The sequence below is a fragment of the Macaca mulatta genome, chromosome 9, assembly GCF_049350105.2.
Source record: "Macaca mulatta isolate MMU2019108-1 chromosome 9, T2T-MMU8v2.0, whole genome shotgun sequence".
Taxonomy (NCBI): domain Eukaryota; kingdom Metazoa; phylum Chordata; class Mammalia; order Primates; family Cercopithecidae; genus Macaca; species Macaca mulatta.
In genome coordinates, this window is record NC_133414.1 from 78,240,702 (window position 1) to 78,268,409 (window position 27,708).

A 27,708-nucleotide genomic window follows, 5' to 3' on the forward strand; every position below is an offset into this window, starting at 1 on the left:
TTTGCGGACCTGACGATTCGACACACCCCGCTTGGTGTGTCACCGCCGTGGGAGTCTCCAGGTAGCCCGATCCCAGGGAATACCGAACGGCAGCTTAGAGCATCTTCCGGGAGCATCTGCCGGTGGCCTGGGCACCTCCCCATCAGCCCCTACCGTGCCACCCCCGCCTGGGCCTTGAGGCCCGGAGATCTGAGCACTCCGGGACCTATCCCTCAGCCTAACCAACTTGGTTCAGCTCTGTGACATTGGGCCAAGTGACTGAGAAAAGACAGGGCCAGACGCGGTGGCTCACGTCTGTAATCCCAGCACTTTGGGAGGGCGAGGTCATGAGTTCGAGACCAGCCTGGGCAACATGGTGAAACCACGTCTCCACTAAAAATATAAAAATCAGCCAGGCGTGGTGGTGGGTACCTGTAATTTAAAAATATAAAAATCAGCCGGGCGTGGTGGTGGGTACCTGTAATCCCAGCTACTCGGGAGGCTGAGGCAGAGGCAGGAGAATCGCCTGAATCCAGGAGGTGGTGTTTGCAATGAGCTGAGATCACATCACTGCATTCCACCCTGGGCAACAAAGGGAGACTCCGTCCCAAAACACACACACACACACACAAACAAACCCACTTCTAACTGCTGCTACTCAGCATGTACATTCAGGGAAACTTGAATCTATGCTCCTGGGTGGCCATCCTCAAGCTTTGGGCTTGAATAAACTCTATAGTTAGTCATATTTTCTATATCTAATTGTTTAAGGTGGACAAACTTCAGAAGCTTCTTTGCTCTTCTGGTACTGATAATACCAACAGTGAATAATAAGTGATATTGTTATTGGTTGCTTACTTCCTACCCCTGATAAATGTTCTAATGCTGAAGTCTAAGAGGTATAATAGTTATTACGCCCATTTAGTATAATGGGTATAATGAATGAGGAACTAGGCTCAGGGAAGAATTTGATTTGCTCTGACACACAGCTCTACAGGGCCAGATTTCCAACCCAGGGTAGTCAAGTCCAGAGCCTGCAATTTTCACTTGAAGTCTTCCTGTAAGGATTGACAACAGGATGTTCAGTCTTAGCCAGGTGCCTGACAGCTACTGAGGGCCCAGTGGAGGTTAGTGGGCAAATCATCATAGTAGTTTTAATAAGCAATAGTTCTGTCAGTATCAAAGAGTGGCTGTGGTCAGAGCTTTGTGAGAGACACATTGCTGTATTTACTTAGGACGGGAACAATCTGGAGTTTGTTTCCACCACTCCCTGGAGTTTCAAGTCCTTAAAAATGTTCAAGCTGGTTTGCCTTTGTGTCTTCTATTTCCTGTCTACACTTTGCTCCACCTCTATTTTTGCCCCTTCCTCCCCCACTTCCGGTTATACCTAACGCCACAACTGACGCCCTTCGCTTATGAAAAATGGCCAGCTTTCTGCCCTCAATTTAAACGGATCAATCCGTAGCCCCAGACGTTCTTATTGTTCTTGGCTAAAATGAAAATGGCGAAAACATAACCACAAAAGGCAGACTCTTGTTAATGGGGGTCCTAAATGTGAAAGGGAGAACTTACCTGGCCCATGAGTATCTGGCTTTCAGTCAGCGGAGACAGCGGTCTGTGCTCTTCCTAAATGTCTGCTTATACCACACTGGGGTTTGGAGACTCCTGCCTGCTTCTCCCTTTCCTTGCCTATGAAACGAATAATATTAGTCACGTCCAAGTACCACCTGTATTTTTTTTAAAGTACTTCTTAAATTGTTTTTTTAGTTGATTTACTTATATTTACTTTTAAAATGTGTATGTCATTACTTTAATGGAAAACCACTATCAGCTGCCATAAATAGAAAGTAAGAAACCACATAAAGAGATGAAAATTAAAATATTGTTTTCAATTCTAGTGGGCAAAACCTTGAGTGCTTTGTTAAAAAGGGAGACTGTTGAGTTTTAGTGAGGTGTTGAAGAATTCAAACACTAAACTGAAAGTTTCTCCTGTGGGTAATCAGGATTGAAAGTATTGAAAAGGGGAGAACTTGGACATGCTGAGGTTCTGTGTTTAATCCTCTGCTTGGTAGCACCCAAAGTCACTCAGCACAGTACCAGCACTTCACTCTCTTTCCATCTGTGGAGAAACGGTAGCCGCAGTAGTCCTTGGAGCCTTCAGTGCTCATGTCTAATAAGCATTTTCTCTGATTCTTTTAGGGTTGTTGGGGCAGGTGGGATGGGGTGCAAATGGATCTAAGAGCAGGATAATAACAAGAGCTAATATCTGATAGGCTTTTTGCAGTTCACAAAGCTCTCTCACAAGCCTGCCACCTCTGTATTCCCGCCTGCGCTTTTCCTCCTTTGCGTTATCGCCATCTCAGGCACAGGTGAGATGAGCTGTTTAGCAGATTTTCATATGTACCAAAAGCTGTTCTACTACTGCTGCATCCTCCCAGGACCCCAAGAAGCAAGTGGGGAACAGCTATTCTCATCTTACTTTCTGGAGCAGGAGAGGCTTGACTCACAGAGGCAAGCGACCCCATTTCTGGACCAGTCTCTGCACTGTCAAACAGTGTCTGGGTAGAAAGGGGATGTTGAAAGAGGGTTTTACATGGAGCAAATTGTGGATAATGACACCCTAGTGGCAAGCCAAGGAAGTTAGGAGATCCAGGTTCTACACCAGAAGGGGCCCAACTCAAAGTGGTGAAGTTGCTGGCTGCTGCCTTTCGCCAGCTGCCGTTCTCCTGCTGCCAGCTGAGGACCTGCGCCCTTCCAGGATGGAGTTGGGGACAGGGGCAGGCAACATCACTCTTCTTGTAATTCTCTGCCCAAAAATCTAGGCTTCTCAGGCCTGCTCCCCACAACACCACCACCCCCCCCCCCCACAAGATGGATCCTCTTGGCTTACCTTAGGGTTACCATGGTGGGAGAATGGAGCTCTATCTTCTTACCATGAAGTTACACAGATACCACTATCTTGAAACCTCTTAAAAGGGAAAAAGGAGGCCAGCCGTTGACCAGAGAGGACCCTTGGCCCCTGCCTATCATCTGTCCCACATGTCCTGAGGTGGGGGAAATGGTTTAAGGGAGAGAGGAAAGGGAGCCCCCTAAATCTCTACCAATCCTGGCTATATATCCTAATAAGGCTCAGCTATGCATATTTAGGAAGACAGAGGAGAGGGAAATAGGAAGAGAGGTACAAATAATGAGGAAAGCAAGAGGTCTGCCTGGCTCAAAGGAAGTGAATTCAAACTTCTAGTAATGAGAATGGGCCCAGGACAATAATACACATGGAGGCCCTATACCAGGTGTTTTCATATGTAAGTTATACATCAACGACTAAACTTAAAATGTTCTCCTTGTTCTTCTACCTTGACACATGTATACCTTTATAACAACCTGGAAGGTCAGGTTGGAATCTAGAATTCTCTGACTTCTCAGAATTCTGCTCAGTCCCACATCTAGAAGGGTCTCCTGTGTACAAATGTAGATATCCCAACCTATAAGTCCCAACTCTGCACCCCTTGCAAACAGCCATCCCTTGCACCCTGGAGTGCCCTTAGCAGTCTGCCCTTGGGGCCATGGGTCTAGAAAAAGGCCTTCCCAGCCCTTCCTTATAGGTTCAAGCCCATCTGGGCAAGGGATTCAAGTGTCCCTCGTACCCAGAGCATGGCAGAATGGGAGAGGGCTGTGAGCTCCCAGTTATTATGTCCTCTTGGTCCTACAGACTCCTTGTCCCATAGGATGGGGTGCAAATGGATCTAAGGGCAGGATAATAAGAGCTAATATCTGATATGCTTTTTGCAGTTCACAAGGCACTCTGACATGATCAGAATGTCGAGGCATGCAGGATTAATATCTCTATTTTACGGATGAGGATACTGAGGTTCAGAGTTCTCTGATTCCAAGCCCTGTGTCCTGACTCCCCTATTTCAAAAATCGAAGTGGCTGTTCCTTACCTAACAGGGCAGAGCCTGAGGATCTTGAGCAGCAGAAAGCAAGGAAAGGGAAATTTCCCGACATTCTCACAACAGGACAGGGCCAGCACATTTTGACATTTGACTCCTCCTATTCCTTTCTCCCAGAGCTTTTATAAGCAGAAGGCAAGCCACAGATGTCTGTCTTCTGAAAGACAAGGTCAGAGTTCTGCATTCGTAGTTCACACAACATTATCAGAAAATGCAGTCAATTCAGTTTCTGTTTCAAAAAATGTTGCTAGTTGGTAATGGCTCATTTCCCCTTTTTGAGTCTCAGCAAAGACTCAGAAAATGAAAAACAGTTAACATCACCTCAGCAGCTAATGAGTTCCAGAGAACAGGTAGGAGGTGTGACTGTGCCCTGGCAGGAGGCAGCCCTGCACCCCCCACCCACTGCTCCCCAGTTACAGGAATGCCTGTGAGGGGGTGAGATCATAGCGCCTTCCAACCTGTCATCGCACGGCTTGAGACTTACCCCTCAGCCTCACTGTCTCACCCCTGCCCCTCTCCCTCCTCCCTCCTGAATATGGATGGTGTTGGGCCTCAGCTGAAGGGAGCAGGTGGGAAAGACACAAGTGAGGGGTAAAGCCACCAGGCGCCAACCTTGGGGCGTGGTGAAGAAGATGAGCTTGGTACTTAAAATGCAAAGGCTCTGCCCTGAATCTGTGATCATTTTCAAGGAAGGTTGAGTGAGTGTCCACAATGCATTAGCTTCATTAAAGACTTTCCGGTTCCTGAGCCCGCAACTGGAACAGCAGCAGATGAAGCCCTCACGTTCGCTCCCTGGGCCAGGTGTGAGCTCCTGACAACCCCTCATCACTCTGGTTTAGCACAGTGATTCTCCACGTGGGGTTCTCAGACCAGCAGCATCAGCACCACCTGGGAACTTGTTGGAGCTGCAAATTATCAGGTCCCACACCAGACCTATGGAATCAGGGACTCTGGGAGCGGATACAGCAATCTGCATTTACCAAGTGCTCCAGGTGATTCTAATGAGGACTGCTGCTGTTGTGACCATCAGGCACTTGAGTCTTGGAGTCGGGCAGACCTGAGTTTGAATCTCGGTTCTGCCACTTAGCAGCTATGTGAATGAGTCTTAGTTTTGGCACATATAAAATGGGGATAATAATCCTTCCGCCTAGTGACTGTATGGATTAAGTAAGATTATGCATTCACTTGCCCAGTTCATAGTGCTCAACAAGCAGTAGTTCCTCTATTTCTCTGGAAATCTGATTAGAGGCCCTTCAAGGAGGTCACCGTGAAGATGCTAACAGGCCAGTTCAGGTGTGTGGCTCCTGACTCACGCCTAAAGCCACCTCCTGCATCCTGTGACCTATGACTGGTTCTCACTACTTGACCGGGACTGAAATTGTTGACAGATCTGTTTATTCCCCAGTTCTCTAAAAGGAATCCTCCCGACTCTGAAAGCAGTGTGCAGACTTCCTCTTTGCAATGATTTCATGAAACAGTCAGCAGGACCTGCTGCACTTGCAGGCAGAACTCTGGAACTGGGCTATTATTTCTGTCATTCTTCCTCATTGAAAAAGTGGTCAGGATAACCTCTGCCCTGCCAACCTCCAAGGGCGATGGGAGGAGAAGTAATCATTCAGCCTGAATGGAGAGCTTTATGTGGATTAACTCATTTAATCTTCACAACAATCCCATGAGGATAGACACACTGTCAATCCCTTTTACAGATAAGGAAACAGAGACACAGAGAGGTTAAGAAACCTGCCCAAGATCACTGACTAATAAGACACAGAGTCGGGGTTCAAAATCAGGCAGTCTGGCCTCTAAGTCCCTGCCCTTAAGCACTGTGTTCTGTCCATTGCTCTGTCCAGGAACACCACTAAACAGGACAGGTCACTGTAACTTGGCACCCAGGGGCTCGGAAACCTTCTTGGAATGTGGACCCCTTTGACTATCTTATGTAAGCTATAGCCGCTCCCCCAAAGCACACAGACTTCTGCATATGATCTCAGGGGTTCCTTGAATCCCTCTTTCCACCCAGGGGCCCCAGATTAAGACCCACATAAGACTCTTAGAGGGAAGTAGCACAGACATAAGTCCAGAGGCATTAGAACTTTCTTGCCCTGGTTAAACTCCAAGGAGTGGGGCGGGTCAGTGCAGTAGTGATGGAGGCTGTTGAGTGAGAGTGCTGGGAAGAGGACCTCACATCCTTCAGCCTGGAGTTAGTGCATGGGAAGTGGGCTAGGAATGTGGGGACTTTTTCCAGAATCAGAACAGCACCAGTAAGACCTAGTGTTTGATGGATCAGTATTAATTACACTTTACAATAATCTATGATATATTTCAAAATAGCTAGAAGAGAATCATTTCGGCCAAGTGTGATGACTCACGCCTGTAATCCCAGCACTTTGGGAGGCCGAAGTGAGTAGATCGCTTAAGCTCAGGAGTTCGAGACCTGAGTAGATTGCTTAAGCTCAGGAGTTCGAGACCAACATAGGGAGACCCTGTCTCTATCAAAAATTAAAAAATAAATAATAAAATAATTTAAATGTTTCTAGTATAAAGAAAAGACAAATATTTAAGGCAATGACTATCCCAATTGCACTGATTTGATCTTTACAAATGATATCAGTGTATTATCATATGTACCCTGAAAATATGTACGTCTATTATGTATCAATACAAAATTACATTTAAAAATGTAAAGCAATGGCACTTTTCTCACCAATATTTTGTTTTGGAAAATATAGTTACATTTCATTTTTTTGAAAAGCTGGGCACCGTGTCACATGCCTGTAGTCCCAGCTACTTGGGAAGCTGAGGTGGGAGGATCACTTGAGACTAGGAGTTGGAGGTTGCAGTGAGCTGTGATTGCACCACTGAACAGCCACTGCACTCCAACCTCAGCAACATAGTAAGACTCCATCTCTTAAAATGTATATAATAAATAAATAAATAAATAAGAAGAACAGCACTGAGGATGCTCAATCTCCTTGGGCCTCTGGGACTTAATCTGTTAGAAACTGTTGGTCAGCGTAGGCCTGGTGCCAGCTGGTTTACAGTAGCCCAAGTATGGTAGAGGTTGGACTTGGTGGCCTCAGGGCCCCACCAGCTCTAGGCATATGTTTTAAGTTGGGAACAGAAGGCATGGTTATCCTAGGACTTCATACTTTACTCTTCTCCGTGTCTGGGAAGGTGGACCCACCCACAGTTCCTTGGCATGTTGGAGAGAACAGGCTTGAGGCATGTGGCACATGAGATCCAGATGGTGAACCTCTCTGCCTGTATCACATGCTCTGTAAATCTTGCTCTTGCCTTCATGAACCTTATGTTTCAAGTGCCTATAATAAATGCAGCCTTGGGTATTGATGACCAGTGACCCATCAGTGCCACCATAGAAGGACTGAGGGCAGGCTGGGTGGCCCCTGTCCCTCATACCAGACAAGTTCGTCCTGACTCTGCTTCTCCCCCTCCTTACCCTGTCTACCCAGCATGTGCTCTGGGTGTCCTCAGATCCACAAACCATTTAAACTGGAATTGCCCTTCTCAATCTTTTAAGGCAGCAGGGTGAAGAGGAAAGACAGGCTTTGGAGCCTCCTAACTCTGGTCTGAATTCTAACATGGTCTCTTATTGACTTTATCTTTCTGAGTCTCAGTTTCCTCATCTGTAAAATGGGGATGACCCACCCCACCTGGCAGGGATACTGTACATAGGCACAGCCTGACCATAGTAGCTGCTTAATGATCTGCACTTCCCTTTACTTTGATGTAGACCACACTCATCCTGCTGCAGAAGCAGGGCCTGCTCCCAAGCTCATGGCCAGCAGTGGATTGCAGAGCCCAGGTCGGATTGTTGATACACTCTGATCTCCTTAGCAAACAGTCATTTGACTACACCTGTAGTGTTCTCATTTTTTGCAATATGAATAGGCTGAGGATTTTCCAAGGCTTTAAGTTCTGCTTCCTTTTTGCTTCACCATTCCATGTTTAAGTCATTTCTCTTTTCTCACATGTTATTAGGAGGAGCCAAGCCACACTTTCAATACATTGCATAGAAATGTCCTCAGCTAAGCATCTTGTTTCATCATTCTCAAGTTCTACCTGCCACAAAACACTAGAATGCAAACACAGTTCAGTCAAGCTCCTTCACATTTGTCTTAGTCTGTTCATGCTGCTATAACAAAAATATCATAGACTGGGTGGCTCATATACAACAGAAATTTATTCCTCACAGTTTTAGAGGCTGGGAGGTCCCAGATCAAGGTTGCAGCAGATTTGGTATGTGGTGAGGGTCTGCTTCCTGGTTCACAGAGGGCCATCTTCTCACTGTGTTCTCACATGGCACAGGGGTGACGGAGCTCTGCTGAGTCTCTTATAAGGTTACTAATCACATTTATGAGGGTTCTACTCTCATGATCTAATCACCTCCCAAACATCCAACCTCCTAATACCATCAGGTTGGGGGTTAGGATTGGAACATGTGAATTTGAGGGGGACACAAACATTCATCTGTAGCACCAGGCTCCATTCCAAATGTTTTATGTGCATCGCTAGTATATCATCATAACCGGGTATGAGAGCAGTACTACAATCGCCCCTAGTGTTCAGATGAGAAAACGGAGGCGGGGATTGGACCTTCAGTCATACAGCCAGGAACTAATAAGGACTCAAACCTAGGCAGAACGACTCCAGAGCCCAGGCTCTCGTAACCCCATTGGAACTACACCGGTTTCTAAAGGGCATCTTTGTTCATGGCTGTGCATTCATGATAGTGATAGAATGGGTACTGGGGTACCCAATTTTCCAGCTGAGGCATAGAAAAAACAGTGAAGCAGCCTGTCCAAAGGAGAAAGTGAGTGGTCTGGGGTCTTGGATTTCCAGCTTTCTACCCAGTGTATCCTGCCCCCAGGTCGGGCATGCCTGGGTAGGCAGATCCAGGTGGGGGGCCTGAGCATCAAACAAGTGTCAGGTTCTAGGCCTGGGGGCCAGGCAAGGGGCCTGGCAAGTCCATTGCGCACTGGGTACAGGGTACAGCCTGCCACAGGGAAGCAGCTGGCATTGCAACGAGTTGTCCAGGCAGCAGCAAAACCTGGAAGAAAACCAAGTTTGTTGAGGATCTATCATATGCCAGGTACTTTGCATATGATATTAGGGCTTATTTAATCTTTCTACAGCCTTGAGAGGCTTCTCATTTTATTTTTTATTTTTTTTAGAGACACAGTCTCACTCTGTTGCCCAGGATGGGGTGCAGTGGTGCAATTCTAGCTCACTGTAACCTCCACCTCCTGGGCTCAAGCAATTCTCCTGCCTCAGCTTCTTGAGTAGCTAGGACTATAGGCATGCACCACTAGGCCTGGCTAATTTTTGTACTTTTTTTTTTTTTTGTAGTGACAGGGTCTTACTATGTTGTCCAGGCTCATCTTGAACTCCTGGCCTCAAGTGATTCTCCCGCCTCAACCTCCCAAAGTGCTGGGATTGTAGGTGTGAGCCACCATGCCTGGCTGGCGTATTTTAGACATCAGAAAAGCGCACCAGCAGGATGTGGCTAAAGTGACCCAGCTAGGAGGTGGCAGAAACAGCATTCCAACTTCAGTCTGCATGTCTGAATCCTGTGACTGTCAATTCCTTGGCCCTGTGTTGTGGCCCTGGAGCTCCTCTAACTTCCAGTCAAGCGCCGGAACTGTTCTTAGCGGGGAGCACAGTGCCAATGGGTCAGTTGGCTGGAACCTTGTAGGAGCAGAGAGCATGGCTATCTTTGTCACTCTCCTTCAGGGTCAAGCCCAGGGAAGCCTGAAGTTGAGTTCGCCATCTCAGGCTGAGGCTGCCCTGGACTTCCTGAGTGGCAGAAACCTGGTGGCAGTAGGGGGTGTGCACTGTGCCCTGAGTTGCCTGCTGCAAAGGCTGTGACCCATGGTGCAGCTCTTGCGTATGTGGGCTGGGTAGTGGGTGTGACTGGGGTGAAAGGCTGGCTCAGTGGCACAGCAGATGGTCACAGCTCTGGGACTTACTATTATCCCTATTTTACAGATGAGGAAATGAGACTCAGGAACGTTGACTCACACAGATGGTGCCTTGTGGGGCTGGGAGCAAGACTTCCTGACCTCTAAAGCTGTGTCTCATGTCCCACAACCCTGCTGTTCCAAGACAGGTTTATCAGCAGCGAGCCATGCAGGGGTCACCTCAGCAGCAGGGGCTGGTGAAGTGTGTGCAACTTAATCTGTCATCTCCAGGCCCTACCATCACCACCCACCTCCCCGCTTGTGCTCCACACTACCTACAAATCATCTAACAGATGCCTCCTCCACTTCTTTGAAAGTTATTCCCCTGCAACAGAGCATGAGAGACCCCCACTACTCCTTCCCCAGTAGCCAGCTCTATGGCTACATGACTAGTCCTAGCTTCTACCTGATGGTGGGGCAGAAATTCTTTCTAGGATCCTGCTGGAGTCAATGCTGGACCAGGGACCAGGCAGCCTCAGCGAGTGAGTGAAGAGCAACAGTGACTCAGGCCCAGAGGCATACTGGCACTGACAATGCTGCCACCAAGGAAGTGATGATGGTAGAATAGGCACGAGGTGCTCCCACTCAGAAAGCCCACCAAGTGGAGACATGCGTGGGCTCTCAGTTCACATTCAGCTGGAATATACTATAAATATGCCAACAGGCTTTCCGCCCTCTTCTACGTGGAGTTCTCTATAAAAGCGTGACATTGGCTCAAAAGTGAAGCGCCCACATCACCTCCGAGCCGATGAGGAGGCTGAAGTCTTCTCCCTGGAGCACGGAGTGGAAGGCAGCTGAATGAGGGGTCTTTGCTCATAATAGCGCCCCTGGTTGAAGTTCCCCCCAGCTCCTGCATATGTAGGAACAAGCATGTTCTCAGAAATCCCTGTTGCCCACTGGTTGAAGAGTCCACTCGTGCGGCTTTGTTAATTGAATAATGGAGAAAAATGGTCGGGCATGGTGGCTCATGCCTGTAATCCCAGCACTTTGGGAGGCCGAGGCGGGAAAATTGTTGAGTCCTCCCACCTTCTCACATTTTATTATAAGCAGTCAGGAGGAGCCAAGCCACACTTTCAATACATTGCGTAGAAATGTCCTCAGCTAAACATCTGATTTCATCACTCTCAAGTTCTACCTTTCACAGAACACTAGAACACAAACACAGTGTTTGCTTGCGTGGTTAGAGACCAGCCTAGGCAACACGCTGAGGCTCTGCCTCTATAAAAAATTTAAAAAATAATTAGCTAGGTGTGGTGGCATGCACCTGTGGTCCTAGCTCATAGGGAGGCTGAGGTGTGACGATCGCTTGAGCCCATGAGGTGGAGGCTGCAGTGAGCTGTGATCATGCCATTGCACTCCAGCCTGGGTGACAGAGACCTTGTCTCAAAGAAACCAAAAAATTAAAAATTAAGAAGGAGGAAAATGAACATCTGTATGGTGCCCTAAAAACTGCCATTTGGAATTAAATCAGAGAACTCTTAGACAACGACAACCTCTCAAGGCACCCCCTCTACCTCCCTCATTGAAAACTCCCCTCCTCTTTGGTGAGTTTTGTTCACCCCTCCAAACATACTAGCTGGTTCACAAGCCTGCTGGGTTCACATGAGACTTGAGATCCAGAGCAGCCGAAGCCCATGAGCTGCTTCTCACAGCGAAGGGTTATTGAACTCCCCAACCATCCTTCTGCCTGGAGATGGATTTTCATTTTCCTTCCTCCCTCCCTGGGAGGGAATGACCCTCTGTGAAGTGCCCACTAAGGTGAGTAACCAAGCAAAGTGAGCGAAAGCCTGGATGATCCCCAACAGCCAAGCCGCCAGCCCCTCCCAACAGAGTGACCTCTCCTCCCCTGGCAAAGTGGATGCAACTTAGTCTATTATCTCCATGCCCTACCATCATCACGGCCGGCCCCCCAACTCCCCGTGCTCCACACTAACTGCAAATCATCTCTCTAATGGAGATGCCTCCTCCACTTCTTTGAAAGCCATTTCCCTACAACAGAGCATGAGAGACCACCACTACTCCTTCCCCAATAGCTGCAAGGTGATCGCTCCAAGGTGGTCCCCATCTCTGAGCTCAGAGACTGCTGGTTTACTTTAAGGCAGGCATGGTGCCCATTTCTTTTTCTTTTTTCTTTTTTGAGATGGAGTTTTGCTCTTTTTGCCCAGGCTGGAGTGCAATGGCATGGTCTCAGCTTACTGCAACATCTGCCTCCCGGGTTCAAGTGATTCTCCTGACTCAGCCTCCTGACTAGTTGGGATTACAGGCTCCCGCCACCACATCCAGCTAATTTTTGTATTTTCAGTAGAGACAGGATTTCGATGTCTTGGTCAGGCTGGTCTTGAAGTCCTGACCTCAGGTGATACACCTGCCTCGGCCTCCCAAAGTGCTGAGATTACAGGCGTGAGCCATCGCGCCCAGCTAATTTTTGTATTTTCAGTAGAGATGGGATTTTGACATGTTGGTCAGACTGGTCTCGAACTCCTGACCTCAGATTGTCCGCCTGCCTTGGCCTCCCAAAGTGCTGGGATTACAGGCATGAACCACTGTGCTCGGCCCATGCTTCTCATTTCTAAAACACTTATGATTGAGATGAGTCACCAGCTAGACCAACACCCCAAATCATCCACAGCATTAAAGTCAATGAAGAAACCAAGGGGGAGATTTCAGGCTCCTGCAAAGGGAGGGGAGAATTTTTCCTTTTTGGTAGGTATCGAGTTCAGAAACCCTTTCAAGGTGTCCTCTTTAATTCTCTGGCCAAGGAGAGGGAATATGTACTAGGCTGAGACGGCAGGGAACATGAACTGCTGCCACCGGCTGGATTACTGACTGCTTCTCAGTTTCATCAGCCTCTGCAGGGCACCACTGAGCCAGTGCGCTTCTGCAGAGAAGCAGAGGGCTGATTCACAGCTCTAGGGGTTGCCACATCTTGGGGGCAAGTTCTGTTCTTTCTGCAGGACTCTTGAGAGAGAGCTCCTGGTCTGATCTGGTTCCTTTCTCTCTGATTCCCGAGCCATGCTGTTTTCCAAGGAACAGCCTTTTGGGAGCCTTCTAGACACCTGAAAAAAATATAAATTACTCTTCATGTCAGGAGATCGCCAACATGAGGGGCCACAGCCTCCCCAGATAAAGCAATGGAAACTGGGGGTTGTCTTTTGAAACAACAGCTTCAATATACACAACTATCTGCAACAAACCAGAACAAAGCAACACCTAATTCTGCTGATCAAAGCTTCAGACCTCCAGAGATGTTCACAAAAAATAAACCTGTGAAAGCCAAGGTGCTCGCTGGTCCTGCAATGCATGAGACCCGGGGCCAGACACCTCCCTGCTTCTCTAGGCCTCTTTCCACCCTCTCCACCTGCGGCTGGCTGGGCTTTAGTGCACAGGGACATGGAAATCAGAGGAAGAATGGAGGGAATTTATTCCTTCAGCTCCCTCCTGCAGGGTTACAGCAGGCTGGATGTGTCCCATCCCATCCCCAGACAAAGTCACTCCCTAGGTTCTAGAAGGACTCCCTCCCACCCACCACATCAGGCTTGAGCTGGAATGGCCTCCCTATTACTAGTTTTTAGATAGAATGCACAACCCCCTGGGGTTCCTACACCTGCTCTTAAAATATCCTCAAGGTTGCAGTGAGCCAACATTGCACCACTGCACTCCAGCCTGGGCAACAGAGCAAGACTTCATCTCAAAAAAAAAAAAAAAAAAAAAAGAAAGAAAGAAAAAAAAAAGAAAAAAAAACAAAGAAAATCCTCAAATTAGGCTGGCACAGTGGCTCACACCTGTAATCCCAGCACTTTGGGAAGCTGAGGTGGGAGGATCGCTCGAGCTCAGGAATTCAAGACCAGGTTGGGCAACATAGTAATACCCCATCTGTATGAAAAATTTTAAAAATACAGAAATTAGCCAGCCATGGTGGTGTGCACCTGTAGTCCCAGCTACTCAGGAGGCTGAGGCTGGAAGATCACTTGAGCCCAGGAGTTCAAGGCTGCAGTGAGCTATGATTGAGCTACTGCACTCCAGCCTGGGTGACAGAGTGATATCTTGTCTCAATAATTAGAATAATACAATTTTTAAAAATTCTCAAATTGCCTAATCTGAGTATGCCATTGCTTGTTAAGACTCTAACAGAAACATCAATGAGGCTTACATAGAATACTCAAGTATTTATTATGCCCTTAAACCAATGGCTTTGATATGTTGTAAATAGGAACACTAAAAGACCCTCATCTTTACCCAGGCTATAGACCACCAGGCCATGAGGATCCCTCTTTGAAAACCCAAGCCAGACACACTTGATCCCTTGCACAGGGAGGCCCTCTGGTCCCTCTGGAATGAAGCATTCGTGGAAGGCCCGTCTTTCTGGGTTTTCCACTCTGGTTGGTGGGCAGTTATTCACCCACAGAACACAGGGGTCTGAGTCTTGGGCCTGAGGACTGACCATGCCAGGGGGAATTCCATTCCAGGGAGACCCCTTCAGGGTAAGGAGGGCTGAGCATTTGCTTGCATCTCACTGTCAGCTGGAATGAGCACAGCTGGGAGGATGCAAAGAGCCCATGGCTGGGTTTTGGCACTGGCTTTGTAACAACTCTAGGGCGAACACTGGCAGCACCTTTGAAGGGCTAGAAAGAAGGTGGAATGTTAACCATCGGCTGTGAAGGGAGTACCCCTGCTTTGTACTATTTCTTCTTCAGCTGTCTCAGAGTGTTCTGTTAACGTGTCTGGAATATCTGCCTCGCATGGAATGGGCATGGACGTGGCTCACTGGCATCTTGGGAGGGATGAGGCCAGAGTGTGCTCTGCTCTCTGTCCCAAGCGAAACTCTAGGCCTCTCCTCCATGGCCCCCAGCCTTCTTGCACTCTCTCCTCATCTTCCAAGGCTCTGAAGCACCAATGTCCTCGTGTCCTCCCTCCTAGATGAGGTGCACCAGGAGGGTGGAGCAGGCTGAGCCCAGCGTTAAGCCCAAGCACAGATAAAAGGACATCACCACCCCCGTGGCCTCGGCCAGCTCTCTGGGCACAATCTTAGGCCCATAGAGGAGGGCTAGGGTGCTGAGGTAGCCGTTGCTGAGCCCCAGCAGGGAGCTGAGGAGTGCAGGGTACACATCGGACTGAAAGACCACGGTCTTCAGGTGGACACGGGGCTGGTAGTTACAGAGCACAAAGAGGGGGATGAGGCAGGTCCGGAGGAGCACGAACCCTGGCAGCGCCTTGCTGTTGGGCCCTGGCACCTGGATCCAGGCGGTGAGCTGCCGGCCGCACAGGTCAGCAAAGTTGTACAGGAGGAAGGTAGTGAGGGGGATGAAGAACTTGGTGGTCCACAGTGAGCCTGAGTCCTTGTTAAGGGACTCGATGTTGGTGCAGACGGCGGGGTAGATGAGGCTGGTGATGAAGAAGACATAGGTGACACAGAAGCCCAGGCTGGCCGTCTTCTTCAGGATGGGGCGGAGAGGGGGCGTGTGGGAATCACTGAATCTGGAGGCCACCAAAGGGACACTGGGGGAGTCCTGAGGAAGTTCCTGTTCACCAGAAAAGACACGGGCCACAAGAACAGGCCTCATGTAGTACCTGCGGGGAGGAGACAGGGCCACCGTCAAGCAGGTTGTTTGGGATCTGAGTCAGCATAGCCAGGGATGGGCACTCAGAACAGAACCTTCAGCCCAGCATGGAAAGCCCAAGCCCCATATGCCTACAGCCCCAGCGTTCCCTGAGATGATGGATGCTGTCGCGAGGTGGTCAGAGGAAGGCCTGCACTGTGCCTGGCCTGCCTGCCAGCCAGCGTGGTGGGCATGCCACGAGCAGGGACAGAGGAAACCAGGACTGACCACCGCATGGTGAGTCTGGGCCCCTGTCCTGGCTCACCTGTTTTTGTTATGTTTTAGGAGAATAGAGGTAAAATAGTATTAAAAATGCAAATTTATAAAATGATAAAATGAATACATGCTTGATACAACAAACCCAAATAATACAAAAAATAAATGGTATAGTATTAATAGAAAGAGGACTCTGACCTCTTCCCACTTCTGATTTTACTCCTTAGTGGTACTGGCCGTTAACATTCTAGGCCAGGCCTGATGGCTCATGCCTATAATCCCAATACTTTGGGAGAGAGAGGCAGAAGGATTGCTTGAGCCCAGGAGTTCAACATGAGCCTGTACAACAAAGTGAAACCCTGTCCCTACAAAAATGATGATAATAATAATAATTTAAAAATAAAATTAGCCAGGGGTGGTGGTATATGCCCGTAGTCCCACATACTGGGGAGGCTGAGGCAGGAGGATTGCTTGAGCCCAGTTGTTCAATATAGTGAGCTATGATCACATTACCACACTCCAGCCTGGATAACAGAGTGAGACCCTGTCTCAACAAAACAAAACAACAGAAAAACCAATCTGGTACATACCATTCCATGCACACACAAACAACACTCACACAGTTATATTTCTTAAGCAAGAGTGGGGTCAAGCCATACATATTGTAAAACTTTCTACAACAGTGTAATGCCTAAATACAATATATGTAAATAATATACACAAGTGCCTTATACTAACTGCCTAAATCCTGCATAACTGTGAAACATAAATGAATACATAAAATTGCATAAAGAACAGTATCGCGTGGCCATCCTTCTACACAGCAACACATGGCCTATGTCTCCCTTATGTTACTCTATGATGGTTCACCCAATGGATGTACAATTTAACTGCTCCCCTACTGATGGACACTTAGGTTGCCTCAACTTTTCATTACTACAGACAGTGTTGCAATGAATATCCCTACACATAAATCCTTGCACGTGTATACTAGTATTTTGGTAGGGCAGACTTCTAGAAGAGGAAATTGCTGGATTAAAAGGTTTACACCTTTAACATTTTGATAGCTACTGATAAACTGCTCTCCTAATAGGTATTACCGGTTTAACTCTGCTCAGCACCATTTACCCACCCTAACTGAAGTAACGTGCCCTGTTCATCTCTACCAGAGCACCTGTTTAGTTCCTTCAAAAGATCTGACCACAATCTATAGCAATTGCATTGGCTTACTTGTTTATCATGTGCCTCCTTTGGTAGAAGACAGGTTCTTGTCACATCTGTAATCCCAGCACTTTGGGAGGCTGAGGTGGGCGGGTCACCTGAGGTCAGGAGTTCAAGACCAGCCTGACCCAATGGTGAAACCCCATCTCTACTAAAAATACAAAAATTAGCCAGGCATGGTGGTGTGGTGTGCAACTGTAGTCCCAGCTACTCAGGAGGCTGAGGCAGGAGAATCGCCTGAACCCGGGAGGTGGACGTTGCAGTGAGCCAAGATCACGCCACTGCACTCCAGCCTGGGTAACAGAGTAAGATTCATCTCAAAAAAAAAGAAGAAGAAGAAGAAGACAGGTTCCTGGAGCAAGGACCACATTTGACTATTTCTAGCTAAATCTTTAGGCACAGAGCAGCCCTTCAACACATAACTGTTGAAAGAACTGAGAAGTAGCCTATAGAAGTGTCTTCCATATCTTCAACACTGAATGTCATCAATCTCTCCAACTTCTGCTACTCTGACCAGTGAGAAAGCTTAGATCACTTTCCCTTACTGTGTGACCTTGCCTGGGCCACTCAACCTCTCTGGGCCCCAGGTATCTGAAAACCAGAAGATACAGGCTAACTGTATTAATGCAGCTCAAACAGAGGGAATTAGTGTAGGGGTGTGTGTGTAAGCAGTAACTTGGTTCTGGTTTCAGCCTTGTCTCTGCCTCCCTGTGTGATCTTGGGCCAGGCACACTCCTTTCTGGGCCTGCTTCCTCCTCTGTAAAATGGAGGTTTCATACAGCCAAGTTGTGAAGCCCCAGTCAGTCTTCCTACCCTAAGGACCTGCAGATAACTTGAATGTGGGTGGTGGGTGAGTGGGTGTGTGAGAGGGCCCCTCCCCAGAATCGCTCTCGAGTGGCGGTGAATGGGGTGCTTTAGCCAAGAGCCCTGTCTGGTTTCACAATCGCTATCTAGGGAAAGGAATATTCTTACTTCCCCTCTATTCAGCGTTGTCAGGTCCTTGCCTTAAGTCTGCTCTCAGGAAATTCCCCACCAAGTTCCTCTGGTCACAGCTCTTCCTCCTAAGTTCTTCCAAATTTTCCTGCGTCACCTCACCCTCCCAAATGTAGGATGGGCGAGCTTGCCTTTTCAGGAAGATTTAGTTCAAGCAGACCTGGGAGCACAGCTCTCTCCATGAGCCCTGTCCTTAGAGAAGTGTCTATGAGCCCACAAATCCTGACCCTAGTTTTAATCAGCAAAGAAACAGAAGCTTCTGTCCAGGCACAGTGGCTCATGCCTATAATCAATCCCAGCGCTTTGGGAGGCTGAGGCAGGCAGATCACTTGAGGTCAGGGGTTTGAGACCAGCCTGGCCAACATGGTGAAACTCTGTCTCTACAAAAAATACAAAAATTAGCTGGGCATGGTGGCCCATGCCTGTTGTCCCAAATACTCGGAAGGCTAACTTGAGGATTGCTTGAGCCCTGGAGATCAAGGCTGCAGTGAGCTGTGATTGCGCCACTGCACTCCAACCTGGGTGACAGAGTGAGACTCTGTCTCAAAAAAAGAAAAAGAAAAAGAAATAGAAAAGTCTACAGGACAGCATGGTCCTGGGTGTTCTCTGTCTCACACGCTCAGCTGTAAGGGACTCTGGCCTGCCCAAATGAGACTAGGAACTAGGGTGACCAACCATCCTGGTTTGCCTGAAACTGTCCTGGTTTTAATACTTACAGTCCCTTGTCCTGGGAGCTCCTTTGGCTCTAGGCAAGCAAGGAAGGTTGACTACCCTGCTGGAAACAGACCACCCAAAGCACCAGAAATAGGACATGAGGAAACAGCACAAGGAGTGGGGCGGCCCTCCCATTCCTCTGTTCATTCAGTGGCTGCAGAATCATTTAAGGCACAACGCTGAGGTGCCAGGCAGTGTACAGGATGCTGGGGGATGGACAGCCAGCCAGGCAGCAGGAAGCTCGGGGACGTCAGCCTGGAGCCACAGCTAGGCAATTTCTGATGACAGCCCTGAAGGGGCGGGGAGAGCTGGGCAGCCCAGGCGTCTGTAGGTGCCTGGGATACTGCATAGCTCAAGCAGATCAGCCTCCTCCTACCCTCCTGAACCCTGAGGACTGCTGAAGCGGTGAAGAGTCCTACAGCTGAGGAAAGTGGCTCACTCCCAGCCCAGGGGGAATCGATGTTCTGCTGGAAGGCTGGGGGTTCTAGGGGTTAACGAGGTGACTCTCTTCATGAGGACAGGGAGAACGAATGATGAGAAAAGGCCCTTGCAGTCGTGAGCCACGGATATAGCATGAGCCGGTGGGGAGAGGCTACTCCGGAAACAGCTCCGGTCCTGCCTGTGACTCACCAGATGAGTGAGCTGGGGCACGCTTGTGAACTCTCCTAAGCCTCAGTTTCCCCAGCTCTCAGATGAGAAAATACAATCACAAATGCACAGATTGTCATAAATCATAAACAAAAATATACACGTAAACTGCTTAACTTTGTGCCACTGCAAAAAATAGCTTCCTGTGGAACAGGGCCGCATCAGGGGCAGATCTCTCCCCAGCTCTGCTGGCTCACGCACCTGGCACACCACTTAGCCTTCTCTTGGTCTTAGTTTCCTTACCCATTAAATGGGGATAACTCCTGCCTTTCCTATATCAAATAATAGTGGAGAGGAAAATGCTTTGAAAACAATAAAACATGAGAGAAAGACAAGGGTTGTTTTTGTAAAAAGCAGCAGGAAGCAAGAAAGCAAAAGGAGGAACTGGAGAGAGAAAGCAAGAGTAAGACTCGAGGCGAGAAAACAGGTCCTAGAGGTGGAAAGAAGCCCCATAAGGCAGCAAGCTGTCCAAGCACAGGTTTGGAGTCATCTTAAAATCCTGCCTGGCTCTACTACCTACTGGCTCTGAGATTCAGGCAAGTAATTTAACCTCTTTATGCCGGGCACTGTGGCTCATGCTTGTAATCCTAGCACTTTGGGAGGCTGAGGCAGGAGGATCACTTGAGCATAGGAGTTCAAGACCAGCCTGGGCAACACAGTAAGACTCTGTCTCTACAAAAACTGTTTTTTGTTTTTCTTTCTCTTTTTTTTTTTTATTTATTTTTTTGAGATGGAATCTTGCTCTGTCACCCAGGCTGGAGTGCAGTGGCATGATCTCGGCTCATTGCAAGCTCCGCCTCCCAGGTTCACGCCATTCTCCTGCCTCAGCCTCCCGAGTAGCTGGGACTACAGGCGCCCACCACCATGCCTGGCTAATTTTTTGTATTTTTAGTAGAGACGGGGTTTCACTGTGTTAGCCAGGATGGTCTCGATCTCCTAACCTTGTGATCTGGCCCGCCTCGGCCTCCCAAAGTGTTGGGATTACAGGCGTGAGCCACCGTGTCCGGCCTACAAAAACTTTAAAAAAAAATAGCTGGGTGTGGTGGTACACCTGGAGTCCCAGCTATTTGGGAGGCTGAAGTGGAAGGATAGCTTGAGCCCAGGAGGTCAAGGCTGCAGCAGGCCATGATTGCATCACTGCACTCCAGCCTGGCCCGCAGAGTGAGACCCTGTCTCTTCAAAAACAACAGCAATTTAATCTCTCTGAACCTTGGTTTTCTAATCTGTGCATGGGAATAATAATAAATAATAATAGTACTGTACTCTAAGAGGAACAGAGGAGTGTGAGTTTGTTTTTTGTTTCTTTGTTTGTTTGTTTTTTAGAGAGACATGGTCTTGCTGTCACCCAGGCTGGAATTGCAGTAGTGCAATCAGCTCACTGCAGCCTCTAACTCCTGGGCTCGAGCGATCCTCCTACTTCAGCCTCCTGAGTAGCTGGGACTAGAGGCACATGGTGCTATGCCTAGCCAAGTTTTTATTTTTTGTAGAGACAGGGTCTCACTGTGTTGCCCAGAATGGGTCTTGAACTCCTGGGCTCAGGCAATCTACTGCCTTGGCCTCCCAAAGTGCTGGGATTACAGGTGTGCTCCACGGTGCCTGGATAGAGGTGTGAGCATTGAATGAGGTAGAACACATCACGCTAGCAGGAACACAGCGCTGGAATAAGGGGCTGTGTTTCACCAGTGGGAACTACTGTTCACCATGATTAAACGTGAGGCTCCAACTGCTTGGGCGCAGCACAGAGCCAGCTTCTCACGTCCACCAGCCAAGCCAATTTGTTGAGCAACTGCTTTGAGTCATAGCACCTAGACAAGAAGCCAGCATAGAATTTGCTGAGAAAAAGAAGCATGGCCATAACTGGACACACAGGAAGGAGGCGCGGACAGTGAGTGGCAACTTCACCTGGCATACTCTAGCCTGGACAGCAGCAGGTAGAGTCCCATGCAGAGCACGAGGAAGATGGTGGCTGTCAGGAAGAAGGCCAGGGCGCTGTCCCTCACCTCACTGGATGCAGCCAAGTCCACCAGGGAGGCCACGGCGCTGACCGTCCCGCCCATGGCTCCTCCTGCAGAGAACAGAGGACATGCAGAGATGGTGAGGGGTGGGCGAGGAGGAGGAGTGCCTGCAGGCCCCTCCCTGCTTGGGTTTCACAAACCAAAATAAAAATTCCTCAGTGCGAAAAATGCCAAAGCTCTCTCAGTGTCCTGAAGCCTCAGAGACAGGGAGGGCCCAGCAGCCAAGCATTTCCAGCGTTTCCTGAGTTTCCGAGGGGGTCGTGTCCCCCTCTCTCTGCCGGACTCGTCAGAGGCTGCTGCCTGAGGTGGCACATGGCCTCCAGGGGACCACCAGTCCGCTGCCTTTCCTGTTGCACCTCGGACCCTCGACCTCCATCTCTCTTTATTGCCCTTCTAGTAGGGGCTGAAATTTTAGATTTAGGGGCAGGAAGTGCCAGAGACCTCCGGATTTCCTCTTCTCTGTCCCCAGCCCAAAGCACCCACCAACCAAACTGGGAAGGAGGCTCAGGGGCTGCCCAGAGGCCACCCTTTTTGGGGTATCCTCACTGGCTATAAACCCCCACCATTGCCCACCCATGAGCTCACAGAACCTGCTGTGTACCCCAAGGCGACTGTGGCACCACACACATGTGAATGCATGTGTAACACATACAACACTCACACACACACAGTCACACACCTACGCACACACACAAGCACGCAACCACCCCACCACATGGAATGTTCTCCTTGCCAATGGCTTTGATACATATTACCCGTGAGACTGTGTGGCTGCCACACCTTTCACCGCTACCTAACAGAGGAGGCCACACGACTTACTGGGGTGCCAATGGGCCTAGGAGTCAGGCGGACGGATGTGTCACCCTGGACTCTGCTACTTGCTAGCTGGGACCCTAGGGGTAACATGGCTTCTCTGACTTTACAGTGTGCTCGCTTGTAGAATGGGAATAACAACCCCGCCCTGTGTGGTTGCTTTGAGGACTGACTGAGATGATGTTCAGAAAGGGCCTGGCACACAGTAGCCTTCAACAAACACTATGCCCTGCTTTGCCACGATTGCACCATTGCTTCTGGGAGGCAGCAGACATGTATTTCTGTTCCTTAGAACCCTCACAGCCATGGGTCATCTTCCTGTGCTGGCCACGAGTCAGAAGGCCTGTGTGCAGCACTGCTTGGGAACACTGGCACCAGCATGGGCAGATCACTTACTTTCTTCCCTGCCTGTGTTTATTTGCCTGGAAAGTGGGGCTAATACTTGTCCTGTTCATCACAGGTGACTGTAGTGAGGTGGAAACAGGACGATGAATGGAAAAGCACTGACTACAAGGCCAAGACCATCACCATCAATGTGGGAAGGGCCTGGTGGATGAGCCGGGTTGACTGGCAGGATGAACCTGCCCACTTCAGAAGATCAGAATGTCCATTCCTGAAGAGGAGGGAAGAAGTCTGGGTCTGTGTGGGCATGGCCTGCTCTGTCTCCATCGGGCAGCTCTTATGCAGCACCACTTTCCTGCCCACTGTTGCATGAAGCAGAGGGGAAGCGGGACAGTCAGGCCCCGTCCTCCATGGTGTGCCATCACGGCTCCCCATGCTCTGCCTGTGGCCTCTGTGGCTCTACAGAGAATAGCCTTTGGCCCGATGGAGGATCCTTTCCCCAGCCTCCCCACCATAAGTTGTATTAGCCTGGGTAGTACTTGAGGGAGGGCAAAGGTATAAAAATTAGCACTGTAATTAGGAACACAGACTCTAGAATCAAAACATCCGAGTCCAAACCTGGCTCTACTACTTCCAGTTATGTGACCTTCAGCAAGTCCTTAACCTCACTGTGCCTCTGTATCCTCATCTATACAATGGGGGTGTTAATCATACCCGCCTCATAGGGCTGTGATGAAGATTAAAAGGATTAGTACACGTGAAGCACTCAGAAGCCTGCCTGGCGAGGAGAAGTGCCAAATACCAAACAAATCCTTTCTGATTCCCAGTTAGGTGCTTGGCTATTTCTGTCCTTCTCACATCAAAGCAGCAACAACGGGTAAACCCTTTGCCAAGAGGATGCCCACTTCTGAGAAGCTGTAATCCCCGCCTAGACATTTTGTAAGAACTGGGGTTAAACTCAGTAAGACACTCCCCAGCTGCCCCAAGGAAGAGATCTTAACATCACTGCCTACTGATTTTCCTCTCTCTCTTTCCAACTTGTACAGAATTTACAATATTATCATCAACAACAAACCAGGCCTCCGGGAGCTCATCCTTCATGACTCTCTACTTTTATCTCATCAGTTATGGAAATACATGCAAATGAGGGGTTTAAAAAAACACCAGCGCAAAACAAATGAATTGTTCCTCAGATGCCAACGCATGTGGAATTCACAGACAGGCTGTGCTGGAAAAAAAGCAAGTGGGGCTGGCGAGGTGGCCTTGCGACCTCTGGGAGACTGGGACACCTTGATATTCCAGGGTGTTGGGTGCCCACAAGGGCCCCATACAGTGGTGACCATGGTTTAGACTCAGGGTCATTAATACTGGCATAGAAGTACTAAACTTCCCCACTTTTCTAAATAGACTTTCTGAAAAATCCACAGGAGACTCCCCATCCCTAGAAGATCACAGGTGGACAGAGGAACCCGAGGACTGCTTGTCAATGTAAATGGTAAGTTTGGTCACTGGCTCCTGGAGAGGCTGCCAGCAAGGATGGAAGGAACTAAGGGGACAAGAGCCTCCTTCTGAGACCACGGTGACAGAAGGGATTAAATCCCATGTCCAGTGGCCACTGCCTTTAGTCCAGAAATGCCCATTTGAAAGCATCGCTAGTACGTGTTGCCTGCACCCAGGAAACTTAGCAACAGGTCCATTTTTATTTTATCTTAGGCTCAAGTGTTTCCCAGGATACAGCCAGAAGCCTAATCCGATCTCAGAAATGGCAAACAGATTGAAGCTCACATCTAGACTCTGACTGCTGAGAGTAACTGCCTCAAGTGCTGCGCTGAGAAGGATTTAGAAGCTCAGGATGAAAGATAGAGATCCACCAGTGATGTCTGGCACTGGCCTGAGTGGGGAAGGGACATACCCTTGTCAAAGTATTGTCATCCTGGCCACATGCTTCCCGGCGTTATTAACTGAGGGGCACAGCGCAGGTTCCTTGTGAAATTGCTGTCAGTGGGCAAATGTTTAGAGCTCTCATCTGCACAACAGGGGCATGTGGAGGGGCAGACACAGCAGCAGAGCCTCCAGTCTTGCTCCCAGGGACTGTGGCCTCCTGGCAAAGCACCAATGGTTCCTGACCCGCTCCTTTTTACCTGGCTGGGTCACCTGGGTGAGAGACGTGTGTGTCTCCAGCTTAGAGAACAAAACTGCCAAGGCCTCCGGAACAGGCTCATCAACATCAGCATCAAACGTCAGCTAGAGGGGTCAGCCCACGTTGTGCACAGGTACACCCACGGTATACCAAAACTTGGGGGAGCTGGGGATGAGAGTTTATTCACTGAGCCAGCAGCTCCGAGGGGACCAGTGCTTGTTCATCTTTGCATCCCCAGGACATAGCAGGTTCTCTATAAAATCAGAAAGGAAGAAAAGACAGAAGGAAGGAAAGGAGACAAGAAGGGAAAAAAGATAAGGAAAAGGAAAAATAGAAGAGGAATAGGAGAAGGAGAGAAGGAAAGGGAAGAAGACTGGTTTCAGGAACTGCATTTTGTAGGCAGACCATGTTATCCAAAAATAGCTGCAACTCCATCTCCCCTCCTGCCTACCTTCTCACAGTCACAGTGGGAGACCTGCATACTCTCCCAGAGGTGGGTCCATCTGTCTCGAGTCTGTGTGAGCTTATGGCTATGGTAGAACTGACCCTATGTGGCTTCTTTTGCTAAATCAGAAATAAAGCTTCTGCCTGGATCTCCTGAAATGCTGGCTTTTGCAACCCAGACACTATGCCATGAGGAAGTCAGAGTTGCCATTTGAGGTCCACATAGAGAGAAATGGAAGTCCCTGGCCCCAGCTCAGCCCTGGCTAAGCTGCCAGCCAGCAGCCACCACCAACACGCCAGCCAGGAGAGCGCGCCACCTGGAACTGGATCCTCCAGCTCCCTGTCGAGCTATGCTGGCTGATGCCATGGGGAGAAGAGAAGAGCTACACCTGCAAACTCCTGTCCGAGCTGCAAATTTGTGAGTAGTAGAAATGACCGTTGTTGTTCTAAGCCACTAAGTTTTGGGGTAGCTTGTTCTACATCACTAGATGACTGAAACACAAATAGCACCCACGCCATTTCCTTTTCAGAAAAGGCCACCACATGCTCATCTCTGGCTCCCTCCCATGACTCCTGGGTGGATGAACCTGGTCAGCTGCCTGGACCCCGGCTCTCACCTGATATCAGTGCCTGGGAGTTTCTCATAGGGAAGGAGCCGGTCATGCCATAGATGCTGCTGCTGAAGACAGTGGAGGCACCGCTGAGGATCACCATGCAGACAATGGTGACTGCAAAAAAGCCACGGGTCCAGGAGGAGGTGTCCACCTTCACCAGTGCGGTTATCACCATGAAGATGGCCAGGATGACCGTCAGTGAGGACAGGACACGGATGTGGACCGCAACCCTGGGGCGAGGATACCAGAAGCTGTTAGACACCCCTTTGGGGCTCCTGTGTGGGCTGGGGCTGGTGAGCCACCTTAAGGGAAGCAGGCGGGCTTAGCAGTTAGGACTATTCACTCTGCAGTCAAGAGGCCTGAACTCGAATCCTGCCTTCCTGGCTCCCTAGCTGTGTGGCCTTGGGTAAGGGACTCAGTTGCTCTGGTTTCAGCTTTTGAACTTGTACAATGGGGAGAGTTGATTCAACTCATGTGGGGGTGTGGTGGAAGAGGTGAGCAGTGTGGGGTGCAGAGGGCAGTGCCTGGCTCGGGACCAGCGCTCAGTGGGTACTGCTGCTTTTCACCTTGCTGTGAGGTTCGAGGACACGAGGACACCAGGATGTTCGAGGCAAACCCCTGCTCTTCCTGCCATAGGGCTGAGCTCCTGCTGGCTTTGTCTAGTGTTTAAACAGAGCAGCCACCCACTGAGCTTCCTTTCCCCAAAACTTAGCAGGAGGTTTGGGGGGAAAGGGAAGAAGGGAAGAAAATCATCATCATCATCATCAGCATCATCATCATCATTGCAAACATTCAAACAGTGTTTAATGCATACTTTTCTAGCACTCTTCTAGGCATTTTCTATATGCCAGTGTGTTTGATTCTTATACTGGTTCTGTAAGACAGGTATTCCTACCTATCTCATGTATACAGATAAGGAAGTTGAGGTCAGAGAGGTTGAGGAACTTGCTCAAAGTCACTCAGCAATGAACCCAGGAGGTCTGGCTCTGGTCAGTTCTCAGAATGATGTTCTACTGCCTCCCCTGGAGTGAGGAAATATGGATGGCACAGAAGTGGTGGTCAGGGCAGGGGCATCCTCCTGTGATGGCCTCAGTCATCATGGGGAGCAGCTGATGCCAAATAAGTGCTGCCTGGGGCCAAGGGAACCCTCACACTCCCTAGCACCAGGCCTGCGTATGAGCCATGCACTCTTCCCAGCCCCCATACTGGCCTGGGGAGAAAAGCAGGGAAGGAATCTATCTGAGAAGCTGCACATTTTTATTCTAGGGAGCAAGAACATCATCTCAAGGGGCTGCTTAAATCATCAGATTAGACTAAGCTTTAAACCGGATTGGATGTGTAGTTAATTTTCCTGCTAACCAGTGGGAGGGGCTGGGAGAAAAGCCAGATTCCGTAACTTTTTTTTTTATTAAAAAAAGAAAAATTTGAACGGTAGAAAAAAAATACACACACACACACACACACACACACAAGTAGGTGTGAAATGAACATGAAAAGCAAGAAAGGAATTTTTTCAAAGTGCTTTTGTGGCCCCAGGCTAATCTGAGTTTCCCTCTGGTCCTCAGCTAAAGGGAGAGCAGGTGCTGTCACTGCTTTCTAAGGGGTGTGAGGAAGCCCAAGGAGGTGAAGGGACAGTTCAGGGTTGTGGAGTGAGTCCGTAGGGAGCTTGGATGAGAACCCAGGTGTGCTGAGTCCCAGCCCATCACTCAGAGTGTTAACGTGTATACTCAATGGTGTGGTCATTCTGCAAATGTCCACTGAGCAACTACTGTGTGTCCAGTACTGTGCTGGATGCCCAGGACACGGGACAGACCAGCAACAGGTACCACTGTGGCAGATGCTCCATCCGGAGGCCCAGGGCATCATGCAGCACATCTGAGGGGCACAAAACCCACCCTGGGCACCGTGGAAGGTCATTTGGAGGCAATGTCTATGCTGGATGGTAACGATGAATGAGAGGATGTGAGTGCACGTGTCTTGGGAGAGAGAGCAAGGCATGTTCAGGGAGCTGCAAATGGACTCTGGCTGCAGTCAAGATGGGAGC

At 49.1% G+C, this 27,708-nt stretch overlaps 1 protein-coding gene and 1 long non-coding RNA gene across 3 annotated transcripts in view; both read right to left on the reverse strand.

Annotated features, from left to right (window-relative positions):
• Positions 1 to 1,548: 1,548 nt before the first annotated feature.
• On the reverse strand, positions 1,549 to 4,034 carry LOC144331152 (uncharacterized). Its single transcript, XR_013398092.1, has 3 exons — positions 3,921 to 4,034; positions 2,870 to 2,947; positions 1,549 to 1,668 (listed from the first exon to the last, which is right to left on the reverse strand). It is a non-coding gene; the product is annotated as an uncharacterized LOC144331152 (long non-coding RNA).
• A 10,026-nt stretch (positions 4,035 to 14,060) lies between these two features.
• SLC29A3 (solute carrier family 29 member 3) overlaps positions 14,061 to 27,708 on the reverse strand; it is a 50,332-nt gene continuing 36,684 nt past the window's right edge. For both annotated transcript variants that reach the window (XM_001107477.5, XM_028826517.2), the window contains 3 exons: positions 25,668 to 25,894; positions 21,199 to 21,361; positions 14,061 to 15,475 (listed from right to left, as the gene is read on the reverse strand). In XM_001107477.5, coding sequence (XP_001107477.3) covers positions 14,821 to 15,475; positions 21,199 to 21,361; positions 25,668 to 25,894 — 1,045 coding nt within the window. In that variant the 3' untranslated portion in view covers positions 14,061 to 14,820. The remainder of the gene's footprint in view (positions 15,476 to 21,198; positions 21,362 to 25,667; positions 25,895 to 27,708) is intronic.